Genomic DNA, 14,439 nt, shown 5'->3' with positions numbered 1-14,439 from the left:
AAACTCCCCAATCAAAGATACAGGCTGACAGAATGGATTAAAAAAAAACATGAGTCATCCCATATGCTGTATATAGGAGACTCACCTTAGACAGAGGGACACAAACCGACTGAAAGGGAAAGGTTGGAAAAATACACTCCAAGCAAACAGCAACCCAAAAAGAGCAGGAGTAGCTATACTGATATCAGACAAAAAAGACAATAAATACAAAAATGTTATGAGTTACAGAAGGCTATTAAATATTAATAAAAGGGACAATCCACCAGAAGAAAAAACAGTCATAAATGTCTATGCATTTAATCAGGGTACCCCAAAATACATGAAGCAAACACTGACAAAACTGAAGAAAGGAATACACAACTCTACAATATTCCTTGGACACTTCAGCACACCACTCACGTCATTAGATAGAACAGCTAGACAGAAGACCAACAAGGAAACAGAACTGGAATATGATAAATGAGCTAGACCTAACACATATACAGAATTTTGTCCAAACTCAGCAGTTATACATTCTTCTCAAGTGCTCATAGAACTTTCTCCAGGATAGACCACATGTTAGGTCACAATGCAGGTCTCAATAAATATAAAATTATTGAAGTTATACAAAGCACCTTCTCAGATTATAATGGAATGAAACTGGAAATCAATAACAGACAAGAAAGAGGTAAATTTGCAAATATATGGAGACTGAACAACACATCCCTAAACAATCAGTTAGTCACAAAAGAAATTGTAATGAAATTAGTACATATGTTGAGATGAATGAAAATGAGAATACCACTGGTAAAACTTAAGGCAGTCCTGAGAGGGAAATTTATATATAGCCCTAAATACCTACGTTAAAAAAGAAGAGAGAGCTAAAATCAAAGATCTAACTGAAATGATAGGACATATGAAAACCAAAGAATAAAATGGTAGAAGTAAATTGTGCATTCACAGTAATATCATTGAATGTGAATGGATTAAACTCCCCAATCAAAAGGTACAAGCTGACAGAACGAATTAAAAAACATGAACCATCCACATGCTGCTTACCAGAGACTTACTTTATACCCCAGGATACAAACTCGCTGAAAGTGAAAGGCTGGAAAAAGATACTACATGCAAATAGTAACCAAAAAAGAGCAGGGGTAGCTATACTAATATCAGACAAAACAAACTTTAAATGCAAAAAAGTTATGAGATACAGAAGGACATTATATGTTAATAGAAGGGACAATCCACCAGGAAGAAGTAACAGTCATAAATATCTATGCACCTAACCAGGGTGCCTCAAAATACAAGAGACAAGGTCTGGCAAAACTGAAGGGAGAAATAGACATCTCTACAATAATTGTTGGAAATTTCATCACCCCACTCACATCATTAGATAGAACAACTAGATAGAAGATCAACAAGGAAACAGAGAACTGAAAACAATATGATAAACGATTTAGGCCTAACAGACATACACAAAATGCTGAATCCAAACTCAGTGGGTTATACATTCTTCTCAAGTACCCATGGATCTTTCTCCAGGATAGACCACATGTTAGGGCACAATGCAGCTCTCAATAAATATAAAAAGACTGAAATTATATAAATCACCTTCTCAGATCATAATGGAATGAAACTGGAAATCAGTAATAGACAGGAAAAAAGTAAATTTGCAAATCTGTGGAGGCTGAACAACATACTCCTAAATACTCAGTGGGTCAAAGAAGAAATTGCAAGTGAGATCAGTAAATAAATTGAGACAAATGAAAAGAGGAACGTAACTTATCAAAACTTATGGGAACAGCGAAGGCAGTCTTGAGAGAGAGAAACATAGACCTAAACACCTATATTGAAAAAAGAAGATGGGAAGCGGATGTTGCTCAAGTGATTGGGCTTCCACCTACTGTATGGGAAGACCTGGGACTGATCCCTGGGGCTCCTGGTAAAAAAGAAAGAGAAAGAGAAAGCATGTTTGCGTGGCGAGCCAGTGCCCACGAAGAGACCCTAGTGCCTGTGCAAGGGCCCATGCGGCACACCAAGTGCCTGTGTGCATGCCCACATGGCAAGCCCATGCCCACTCAAGTGAGTCATGTAACAAGATGGTGACACAACAAAAGAGAGATGAAAGGGAGAGTCAAGGGGAGCCACAACAGAAACCAGGAACTGAGGTGGCACAAGTGACAGGGAACCTCTCACTACATCAGAGGTCCCCAGGATCAAATCGTGGTGAATACCAGAGGAGAAAAATGAGATGAGAAGACAAAAAGGGAAATAGATACAGAAGATCATGCAGCAAATGGACACAGACAGCAAAAAAGAGCAGGGTGGAGGGGAGGGGGAGAGGGAGAAACAAAGAAGAAAGAGCTAAACTCAAAGATTTAACTGAAAAACTAGAGAAACTAGGAAAAGAATATCAAAACAATCCCAAAGCAAGCAGAAGAAAAGAAATAATAAAGATTTGAGCAGAAATAAATGAAATTGAGAACAAAAACACTTAAGAGAGGGAAGTGGATTTGGCTCAACTGATAGAGCATCCGCCTACCACATGGGAGGTCCAGGGTTCAAACCCAAGGCCTCCTGACCCGTGTGGTGACCTGGCCCACACACACTGCTGATGTGTGCAAGGAGTGCTGTGCCACGCAGGGGTGTCCCCTGTGTAGGAGAGCCCCACGTGCAAGGCGTGCACCATGCAAGGAGAGCCACCCTGCATGAAAAAAGCACAACCTGCCCAGGTGTGGCACTGCACACATGGAGAGCTGATGCAGCAAGATGATGCAACAAAAAGAGACACAGATTCCCAGTGCCACTGACAAGAATCCAAGCGGACACAGAAGAACACACAGCAAATGGACACAGACAACAGACGATGGGGGATAGGGGGAAGGGGAGAGAAATAAATAAAAATAAATCTAAAAAAAAACAAAAATGTAAGAGAAAACCAGCAAAACCAAAAGCTGGTTCTTTCAGGAGATAAATAAAATTGATATACCCTTAGCTAGAGTTACAAAGAAAAAAAGAGAAAAGATGCAAATAAATACAATCAGAAATGAAAAGGAAGAGATTACAACTGACCCCACAGAAATAATCGTAAGAGGATATTATGAGAAACTGTATGCCAACAAACCAGACAACTTATATGAAATGGAGAAATTCCTAGAAACACACAAACAACCTACACTGATACTACAAGAAATAAAAGAACTTAACGATCACATTTAAAGAGATTGAATTCATCATCAGAAATCTCCCAACAAAGAAAAGTCCAGGACCAGGTGGCTTCACAGGTGAATTCTCCCAAGCGTTTAGAAAATAATTAAAACCAATCCTGTTTAAACTCTTCCAAAAAATTGAAGAGGAGGGAAAATTACCCAACACATCTTATGAAGCCAACATCACCCTAATACCAAAGCCAGATGAAGACACCATAAGAAAAGAAAATTACAGACCAATCTTTCTAATGGACATAGAGGCAAAAATTCTCAACACAATACTTGCACATGGAATCCTACCCGTGCAGCTGAATTGGTTGCTGAGGTAGGAGGAGTGCGAGGCTGAGACAGACACCAAATAGCGGGGGCCAGGTGGACCATGAGGGGCTCGCAACTACCCCAGGCACTTGGCTTGAACACCCACTTTATTTTATATCATAAGGGGAAACAGCACATTCAGAAGGTTTGTGTTTCTAGGTCACTACAAACACAAAAGTTAGTCTTCTATTCGTAAGCCTACAGATAACACCGTTTCTTTCTTATCCACACTCAGCATATTCAGCTCAGCACATGACCTTGCCCAGTGGGCATCTTCTATTTTATCTCCAGACTCTCCAGGTGCACTTTGTCTACATTCTTACCATGAACTTGGAGCCTGGTTTGCAGGGCTCCCTACACTACAGCATATCAAAAGACTTATACATCATGACCAAGTGGGATTTATTCCTGGTATGCAAGGTGGTTCAACATAAGAAAATAATCAACATAATGCATCACATTAACAAATTGAAGGGAAAAAACCACATGATCACTCAAGCAATGCAGAAAAGGCATTCAAAAAAAATCCAGCCTTCTTTCTTGATAACAACACTTCAAAAGATAATAGGAGGAAAATTCCTCAATATGATAAAAGGCATATGAAAAGCACACAGCCAACATCGTACTCAATGGGGAAAGGTTGAAAGCTTTCCTTCTAAGATCAGAAATAAAACAAGGATGCCCACTGTCACCCTTGTTATTCAACATTATATTAGAAGTTCTAGCGAGGGCAATTAGATAAGAAAAAATCATTAAAGGCATCCAAGGGAAGTGGACTTGGCTCAGTGGATAGAGTGTCCACCTACCACATGGGAGGTCCACAGTTCAAACCCAGGGCCTCCTTGACCCATGTGGAGCTGGCCCACATGTGGTGCTGATGGGTGCAAAGAGTGCCGTGCCATGCAGGGGTGTCCCCCGCATAGGGGAGCCCCATGCGCAAGGAGTGTGCAGTAAAAGGAGAGCCGCCCAGCACGAAAGAAAATTAAGCCTGCCCAGGAGTGATGCCACACACATGGAGTGCTGACACAGCAAGATATCACAACAAAAAGAGACACAGATTCCCGGTGCCACTGAGAAGAATAGAAGCGGACACAGAAGAACACACAGCAAATGGACACAGAGAGCAGACAACTGGGGCAGGGATGGGGGGGAGGGAGGGAAGATAAATAAATAAATCTTTTTTTTAAAAAGGCATCCAAATAGCAAAAGAGGAAGTAAAACCCTCACTGTTTGCAGATGACACAATCCTGTATTTAGAAAATTCTGAACTATCCACAACAAAGCTACTAGACCTACTAAACAAGTTCAGCAATGTGGCAGGATATGAGAGCAACAAGCAAAAATCAGTAATGTTTTTGTATACTAGTGCTGAATAATTTGAGGAGGAAATCAGGGGGAAAAGTCCATTTACAATAGCAACAAAAAGATTCCAATACCTAGGAATCAATTTAACTGAAGAAGTCAGTACCTAATGCAGAAAATTATAAAACAATGCTTTTAAAAAATCAATAAAAACCTAAACAATGAAAAAACATTCCATGTTCATGAATTGAGAGACTAAATATAATGAAGATGTCAGTCTTACCCAAACTGATTTATAGATTCAATGCAATACCAATCAAAATTCCAACGACCTACTTTATAGAATTAGAAAAGGCAATTATGAAATTCATTTGGAAGGGAAAGTGCCCCCAAACAGCCAAAAGCCTTCTAAAAAAAAAAACAGAGGGACATGGGAGGAATTTTACTTCCTGACCTTGGAACATATTACAAAGCTATAGTGGTCAAAACAGCATGGTATTGGCATAAAGACAGACACATCGATCGGTGAAATAGAATTGAGAATCCAGAAATAAACCCTTACCTGTACGGTCAACTGGTTTTTTGACAAACCTACCGAGTCCAGATTAAGGAGACAAAACAGTCTCTTCAACAAATGGTGCTGGGAGAACAGGGTAACTATAACCAAAAGAATGAAAGAGAGCCCCTACCTCACTCCCTATACAAGAATCAACTCAAAATGGATCAAAGACCTAAATGTAAAAACCAGGACTATAACACTGCTAAAAGAAAATGTAGGGAAACATCTTCAAGACCTTGTAGTAGATGGTGGTTTCTTGGACCTTAACACCCAAAGCACATGCAACAAAAGAAAAAATAAATAAATGGGACCTTCTCAAAATTAACCACTTTTGCACCCTACAGGACTTTGTCAAAAGTGTGAAAAGGCAGCAGACTCAATGGGAGAAAATATTTGGAAATCACGTGTCCAATAAGGGTTTAATATCCAGGATATATAAAGAGATGCTACTAATTGACAACAAAAAGCCAAAAGACACAATTTAAAAATGGCAAAAGACTTGAATAGATGTTTGTCCAAAGAAGAAATACAAATGGCAAAAAAACACATGAAAAAATGTTAAATTTCACTAGCAATGTTCAACATCCCTAATGATTAGGTAAATACAAAGCAAAACTACAATGAGATATCATTCACATCTATTAGAATGGCCACTATTAAAAAGACAGAGAACTGCAAGTGCTAGAGAGGATGTGGAGAGATAGGAACACTTGTTCACTGTTGGTGGGAATGCAGAATGGTACAGCCACTGTGGAGGACTATTTGGCAGTTCCTAAAGAAGTTGAATATAGATTTGCCACTTGACCCTGGAATACCACTACTGGGTATATTACCCAGAAGAACTGAAAGCAGTGACACAAGCAGACATCTGCACACCGATGTTCATAGCAGCATTATTCACATTTGCCAAAAGTTGGAAACAACTCAGGTGTCCATCAACCAATGAATGGATAAAATGTGGTGTGTTCACATGATGGAATATTCTGCCGCTGTAAGAAGAAATGAAGTCGTAAAGCATATGACAACATGGATGAACCTGGAGGACATTATGTTGAGTGAAACAAGCCAGACACAAAAGGACAAATACTATATGATTGTGCTACTATGAACTAAATATATTGTGTAATCTCATGGAGTTACTAACTTGAATATGGGTCACCAGAAAATAGAATGAGGTTAGACAATGGAAAGCTGAGGGTTAACTTGTGCAGAATTGTTTAAAAGAATGTGTATTAATCTTTGGAAATGAATAGAAAAGGTAAAAGTCCAACATAATGTTAGTAACTAGTTGTTCTATTATGTGGATATCAAAGTGGGTTAAAGGGAAAATCTAAGTTCATGTATACTAGTAAAAACAAAGCTAAAAAAATGTAACATGGAACTGAATAGTACACTGTATAGTAAAACTTCATGTAAAATGTGAATATGGATAAAATTGCATGGATAAGCCCATCTTTCTTTGAAACTGAGCAAATGTATGTTAATACTGCAAGATGTTAATATCAGACAAAAAACACATTATGCTAAGTGAAAGAAACCAGACACAAAGTAATATATATTGTATGATTCCATTTATATAAAATGTAAATATAAATCAATTTATAAAGATAAAGTTAGATTAGTGGTTATGTAGGACTGAGAAAGGACTGAGAAAGGGTGTGGAGTTTTTCTTCTTTGGAGTTATGAAATTGATCTACAATTTTTTTGTGGTAATGAATGCATAACATTGTGATTATACTACTAGCCATTGATTATATACTTTGGATAGATCTATGGTATATGAATATATCTCAATAAAACTGCTTAATAAATAAATAACTGTGCAAGAATAGCCAGAAATAGCAACTATGTACAGCAGTGAAAGCCTGGAGATTGAGAGGTGAAGAATTTTCCTGTTTCTCTGTTTTTTGTTTATCATTATTATTGAAATAATGAAAATGCTTTAATAATGATTGATGTGATGAATGCACAATTAGGTTATTATACCAAATACCATTGATTGTATAATTTGGATGAACTGTATGCTTTATTAATATGAATTAATAAAATTTATTTGTGAAAAAAAATGAAGAGTGGAGCATAATGCTGTCTGAGATGGGGCTGCCTGGAAAGGCCTCTCTGAGGAGTTGACATTGAGCAGAGACCAGGAAGAAGTGAGAGCGAGGCTTGTGGGGGTCTGAGGGCTGTTCTGAGCGCAGCTCAGTTCTTAACCACTTTGCCATTGTAGAGACCAAGACCCGAAGGCAGAATGAGGTCGGAGGGGCTCACCTCTGGGAGAATAAGAGAATACAGGAAGCCTTTAAAAATACCTTTGCACCGCTCGCTCTTTTCACCTTGGAGGTGTATACACGAGCCTACAGGTGATAACACCATATAGAACTTCACACACACACAAGTACAAATAAAAACCAGGCAACTCTGAATAGGATGATGTAGCAGTTTGATATAATTGATGAATTCCAAAAAGAAATATTGGATTATGCTTGTAATCTGATTTGTACCTGGGCATGAATGAGTGGGGACTCACAGATAAAAGGCATGGGGAAGAACCGAGTTGGAGCTTTCGATGCGCGGGTTTCTGATGTGGGAGTTTTGATGTTGGAGTTTGGTGCTGAAGACTTAAGCTGGAGTCCCAGGAAGTCAGCTCACAGAGGAAAGAGAAACCAGCCCCAGGAAGAGAGGAACCTTGAACCCAGAGAAAAGCAAACCCAGGAACGTAGGAATCCAGGAAGCCTGAACTCTCGCAGATGTTGGCAGCCATCTTGCTCCAAATAGACTTTGGTGAGGGAAGGAACTTACGCTTTATGGCCTGGTATCTGTCAGCTCCTACCCCAAATAAATACCCTTTATAAAAGCCAACCAACTTCTGGTATTTTGCGGCGGCTTGCTCGGTCGGTAGAGGTGGGGTCCGGCTGCGGACGAGGGGTCGGTCCAGCTCTGGACGAGGGGTCGGTCCAGCTCTGGACGAGGGGTCGGTCCCGCTTGGGACGAGGGGTCGGTCCGGCAGCAGACGAGGGATCGGTCTCACAAGGGGTTGCGCGGTTTGGCTGACAGGGTCGCCCGGCGAAGCCGGCGACGAAGGGGTCGCCCGGAGAAGCAGGCGACGAAGGGGTCGCCCGGAGAAGCAGGCGACGAACTGGGGACAAGGGAGGCCAGGCCCTTGTCGGGGGCTCTCAGGACTGGAGGGCGCACAGCAGAAGAACTACCACGGAGACAAGGTAAACACGCAAGTCCACTTTACTGAGGGAGAGGCAACAGTTTTATAGGGGCTGGGGGAAGGCTGATTGGTCGAAGCCACGCCCTGTTCTGATTGGTTGCCGGTGAAAGGTCAGTGGGCGGTACTGGACGGGGGAGGGGTGGTGGTTAAGGATTGGCTGTCGCTGTTGCTGGGGGAAGGGGCAGGGTTTAGGGATTGGTGGCTGCTGTTGCTGGCGTGGAGGGCAGACTTGAGTTTCCCGCCCACACCTGGCTGTGGCTGCTGTCGGGGGAGGGGAAAAGGGCAGACTGGAATTTTCCACCCTGCGCCTGCGCAGGGAGAAGGAAGAAGAAGGGTGCTGCCCCACAGGCATCGTGTGGCGCCATCCGGGAGGAGGGGCGGCCGCGGAAGCATGGCTGCCGAGAAGGGGAGACCCGAGGGCACTCTGCGCCCATGCCGAGCTCCCTTCAGGGGTGGCGGTGAGTCCGACCAGCCACCCTATTATGGGGGCAGCGGCTTGGTCTGCCGCGGCCGCTCCCCCGCCAGGCCAGCAAACCACACTTCAGCCCGAGGGGTGACCGCAGTATTTTGCATCAGCACCCCTTTGGCTGACTAATACAGATGGGCAGATTGCATCAACGTCAGGAAACCAGGCAGGGATGCAGAGATGGCCGGCAGCCGCTCGCCATCCCTTTCTTCTAGGTCACATGGCCCTCCATCTCTGTCTACACGCCAACTTCCTCTATTGACTCCTTGCTCCTTGGGCTTCACAGTTTTGATTTGCCGTGGCTTCAACTCCACGTGACCTTTCAGTTCCAGAGTCCTCCCTTCGCCTCACCTGCCTCAGTGTCCACTTCCACATTCTCAAGGGAAGCCCACAGATGCGGCCAGGTCAGGCGTCCACCCTGGAGCAGCCAGCCAGGCTGGAGTGGAGGGAGGGCCACGTTGTGTGGAGACTGCCTAGGCCCACCCCTTCAGGGGAAGTTGACGGGGTTAGACAATTCCAAAGGGCAATGTGGGGGGACATACACCCCCCCAAAACTCACTGACAGCCTCTGAGGATGCAGAGTGGGACAAGGGAATGTCTCCTGCTTCCCCCCCAGGGCAGTCCTGTCCCTCAGATGTTTCTAGTGTTGTCAAAACTCCCACAAGGAGATTAGCTACAGGTATGGTATCAATGTTAAATTTCCTGAACTTGATAACTGGATTATGTAAGAGAGTATCCTAGGTAAAAATGCAAACACAACAAAGTATTAAGAGGTAAAAGGGCATGTTGTCTGCACCTGCTCATAGATGGGCCAGTGAAAAAATAATAGAGGAATGGAATCATACAGTATTTGGTCCTTTGTGACTGGCTTATTTCCCTCATAATGTCTTCAAGGTTCATCCATGTTGTAGTGTCTATCAGAATTTCATTGTTTTACGGCTAAATAATAATTCCATTTTATATATATTATATATATTTGTATCATATGTGGTTTTTTCATCTGTTCATAGACTTTTGGGTCATGTCTCTCTTTTGGCTATTGTGAATAATGCTTCTATGAACACTGGCATAAAAACATCTCTCTGAGTCCCTGCTTTCAGTTGGTTTGGGTGTGCATGTAGAAATAGAATTTCTGGGGCGGCGGACTTGGCCCAGTGGTAGACTAACCCTGCGTAGGGGAGCCCCACCTGCAAGGAATGCGCCCTGTAAGGAGAGCCGCCCAGCACGAAAGAAAGTGCAGCCTGCCCAGGAATGGCGCCGCACACATCGAGAGCTGACACAAGATGACGCAACAAAAAGAAACACAGATTCTCGGTGCCACTGATAAGGATAGAAGCTGTCACAGAAGAACACACAGCGAATGGACACAGAGAGCAGACAACTGATGGGGGAGGAGAGAGAAATAAATTTTTAAAAATCTTTAAAAAAAAGGGTGAATTTGAAAAATAAAATAAGAGAAATGTTATGTTTCTTGCACCCAAGGTTTGTAAATCAGACTCACTGCAGTCGTTAAGAAACACTTTTTAAGCTCCTAACAAAGGAAACGCTCTCAATGAAGACATGTTGGTTATGATATTTTAGACGCTTATTAATCTCCTTGTGCTTTTAGGAACAGGACCCATTAGTACATTAAGTAGTTGTCTCAAGTAAAAACCAAGTTCTCAGGTTAGGAACAATTCTTTTTGGGGATGAGGGTCAGTCACAGGAGTACTGGGTGTAAAGCTGCTGTGTCTGCACTTAGCTCTCCAAGCCCCCAAAAGGAACTGCTCCACTTCCGGTGAACAAAGGGACACAAGGAGCTTTTCCTGCAGCCTGGAGCACCCGGCCCCTCCTGCCACCGCTGTGAGGTGTTAAGTGCCAGCGCCACCTCGTGGGCACAGAGTAGAACTTCAGTCCTATCCTCTGCAAGAGCTGTGAGGATGGACCTACCCGCTGGTGTCCTTAGAAGATGGGAGTTACAAATAACACGACTCTACAGCGACAATATCTGGTAGGCAGTGGAATGAGAGAATCAAGAATCAAGAATCATATACCTAAAAGAATTGAAAAGAGGTACCCAGACAGACACTTGTACACAAATGTTCACAGCAATGCTATTCACAATAGCCAAAAGGTGGTAACAACCCATATGCCCATCAACTGATGAATGGCTAGACAAATTGTGGTCTATCCACACAATGGAATATTATCCAGCCATAAAACGGAATAAAGTTCTGACTCATGCTATAACAGGGACGAACCTTGAAAACATGCACTTGGTGAATGCATCTCTGAGCACCACTGCACCTCATGGTCAATGGTCCACACCATAGCCCACACTCTCCCCCAGGCCACCCAGTGGGCCATGGGAGGACATACAGTGTCCGGTAACTGTCCCCCACAGCACCACCCAGGACAACTCCAAGTCCCGAAAACGCCCCCACATCTCATCTCTTCCTCCCACTCCCTACCCCCAGCAGCCACCATGGCCACTTCTCCACACCAATGCCACATTTTCTTCGATTACTAATCACAATAGTTCATGAATAATATCAGTAAGTCCACTCTAATCCATACTCTATTCCTCCATCCTGTGGACCTTATAATGGTTGTGTCCACTCCACATCTATATCAATAAGGGGCTTAAATTCCACATGGATGCTGGATGCAATTCTCCTGCTTTCAGTTGTAGGCACTCTTGGCTCCCTGGTGTGGTGGTTGACCTTCTCCTCCATGTTAGCTGAGTGGGGTAAGTCCAATAAACCAGAGTGTAGGAGTTGCAAGGCTCTTGAGGCTCAGGGCCTGGCTATCACATGGTCAGTCCAGAGATTCAAGTCTCCTGGGTATACATTAAACCCCAGCATAGGTGCATAGCTATTTATGACTGTTATGTCTTCCTGGTGGATTGTCCCTTTTATTAATATATAATGTCCTTCTGTATCTCTTGTAACTTTTTCATTTAAAGTGTGTTTTGTCTGATATTAGTATAGCTAATACTAATAGGGTGGGTGGTGGTTGTAGTTCTCTTAGTAGTTGTGTGTGACTCAGAAACCCTGGAGCAACACAACGGTGGTTATTTGGGGTGAAGGAAGAATTACCCAAGAAGTTAACAATGGCATTGACTTTAATGATTTTCAGTCCAGAATACAACGCAAGGTGCTAGATGTTGCCTCAAATACTATTACAATTTTTAAACAATGGCTTAGCTATTTTTTTCCCCAGAAAGGCAAGTTACAGAAGTGCATCAGATGGACAGGATAAGACATGTCATCTATCTCTAAGGACCACCTGGAAAGCTAGCAGTATTGGTGCAGTTCAGAAGACTTTCTGTAGATTCTCCAACCACCGCCCCCACCCCCATCTACGCTGTTTATCAAATGAAATTCCAGGACTTGCTTCTGACTCGAGAGATTTGTGGAAGAATTTCTCTTTTAAGACTTTCAGTGTGCAGAGGTCCATTTTTCCTTGGTTTTCTCGCTGAGCTCGCTGACCTTTCCGTCCTCAGGTGCCTCAGGAAGCTGGGGTGGTTCTTTATGAGTTCTTCTGAGGAACTTTGACTGTGACCTGGGAGAGAAGTGCAGAGAAGCAGTTAAATCTTTGTTCTCGCTGGACTGTGGGCACCCTCGGCGAGGCGCTGCCCGCGTATGGAGACAAGGGCTTTCCTTACTTCTAACAGCTTGTTGGCCAACTGGTGAATTTTATGAGAGACCCCACGCTGTACCCCTTATGATGGGTGGTCAAGGGGATGAAACGGGGTAATATACATTAAAAAGCCTAGCACAAAGCACTCAGTAAAAGTGAATTTAAAAGAAAATCTCTTGGGAGTGGATGTAGCTCAAGCAGCTGAGCGCCTGCTTCCCACATGGGAGGTCCCGGGTTCTATTCCCGGTGCCTCCTATAAACAAAAAAAATAAACAACAAGCAAACAAATAAAAAAAAAAAGAACTCAGGAGAGCCAATGTGGCTCAGTGGTTGAGCGCCAGCTTCCCACATATGAGGTCCTGGGTTCAATCCCAGCCCTGGTACCTCAAAAAAAAAAGATTAAAATAAAATAAATCTCTCATTCATCCTCCTCCTTCTACAAACTTGTCTTCTGAAAACTCCCTATTTTTGTTAGAATCATCATTTGCGCCCTCAAAGCTAAAACACAGGCCTCTTTAACTTGAGCACTAAGCATGGAGTCCAGTACATGGTAGGTGTCCATAGGGATTAGCCAGCTTGAATCAGCTTTACTTCTTCCACTGGAAAGCCTCTGGCCATCAAGTGCTGCCCATTCTTTCTTCCAGAGCCTTCTCCAGTTCTCCGCATCATCTCAATACCCAAGGTCTTACCTCAAGCCTCTCTTTCCCAGGTTCTCCCACCACCCTGCAGGCAGTCCTCAAATACTGCAGTTCCTTGGGGCGCAGGCCCAGCCCTCCCCTTCTCTCTCACTCCACACCTAAATTATCTTGTCCGTAACTATCATTTCGATGAACCGTTTTAGGTCAGTGACATCTGTCTATTTCAAATCCAGATCTCACCTCCAAAGCCACCTATCCAAGTTGGTTCTTTCTGCGCGTTTCCTCCTGGAGTCCCACGCATCCCTGCGCTCAGCCCGCCTAAAGGGACCCGTGTACCTTACGTCCCTACTGCAGAAATGACTCCACCGTACTCCTTCTAGTTCGGCCCAGAAACCTGGGAGTCATCTTTGATTCCTCTTCTGCTCTCCCTCCCTATATCCAAATAGTCCCCAAATCCTGTTGCCCCCGCCTCCTGGATCTCTGAGATCCATTCACTCCCGGCATGTGTGGGGCACCTCCCTGGGTGGATCCACCACCCTCTTCGCCTCACAGCCGTCTCCCAACCAGTCTCTCATCTCTGCTCTAGCCCCATGCTGCAGGCCGAGTGAGCTCTTATAATTCTTTAATAGTTTTATCGAGACACTTACATACCATAAAGTTCACCCATTTATGGTATACAATTTAATGGTATTTTGTGTATTTGCAGAGCTGTGCAACCATCACCATAATTTTCAAATGTTTTCAGTATCCCACCCCGCTTCCTCTTCCCCACGCCCTCCCCAAATCTCTTATCAACTTTGTCTCTATAGATTAGGTTGGGCTATCTTTTGGTTTTTTTGTTTATAAAGATTTATTTTATTTATTTCTCTCCCCTTCCCCCCCATCATCAGCTCTCTGTGTCCATTCACTGTGTGTTGTCTGCATCCACTTGGATTATCAGGTGGCACTGGGAAATTATGTCTCTTTTTTGTTGCGTCATCTTGCTGCGCCAGTTCTCCATGTGAGCAGCACCACTCCTGGGCAGGCTGTGCATTTATCATGCGGGGCGGCTCTCCTTGCAGGGCACACTCCTTGCGCATGGGGCACCCCTACACAGGGGCGCCCCTGCATGGCACGGCACTCCTTGCACA

General features: G+C 43.5%; 1 protein-coding gene across 1 annotated transcript in view; it reads right to left on the bottom strand.

The window, feature by feature from the left end:
* Window positions 1-12,135: 12,135 nt before the first annotated feature.
* Window positions 12,136-14,439, bottom strand: part of ALDH2 (aldehyde dehydrogenase 2 family member) — a 33,661-nt gene continuing 31,357 nt past the window's right edge. Inside the window, 1 exon segment of the mRNA XM_058280980.2 lies at window positions 12,136-12,593. Coding sequence (XP_058136963.1) covers window positions 12,561-12,593 — 33 coding nt within the window. The 3' untranslated portion in view covers window positions 12,136-12,560.

Source organism: Dasypus novemcinctus, chromosome 19 (genome assembly GCF_030445035.2).
Source record: "Dasypus novemcinctus isolate mDasNov1 chromosome 19, mDasNov1.1.hap2, whole genome shotgun sequence".
NCBI classification, from domain to species: Eukaryota; Metazoa; Chordata; class Mammalia; order Cingulata; family Dasypodidae; genus Dasypus; species Dasypus novemcinctus.
The sequence above is the reverse complement of the archived record's forward strand: the minus strand, read 5'-3'. Positions and strand labels throughout refer to the sequence as shown.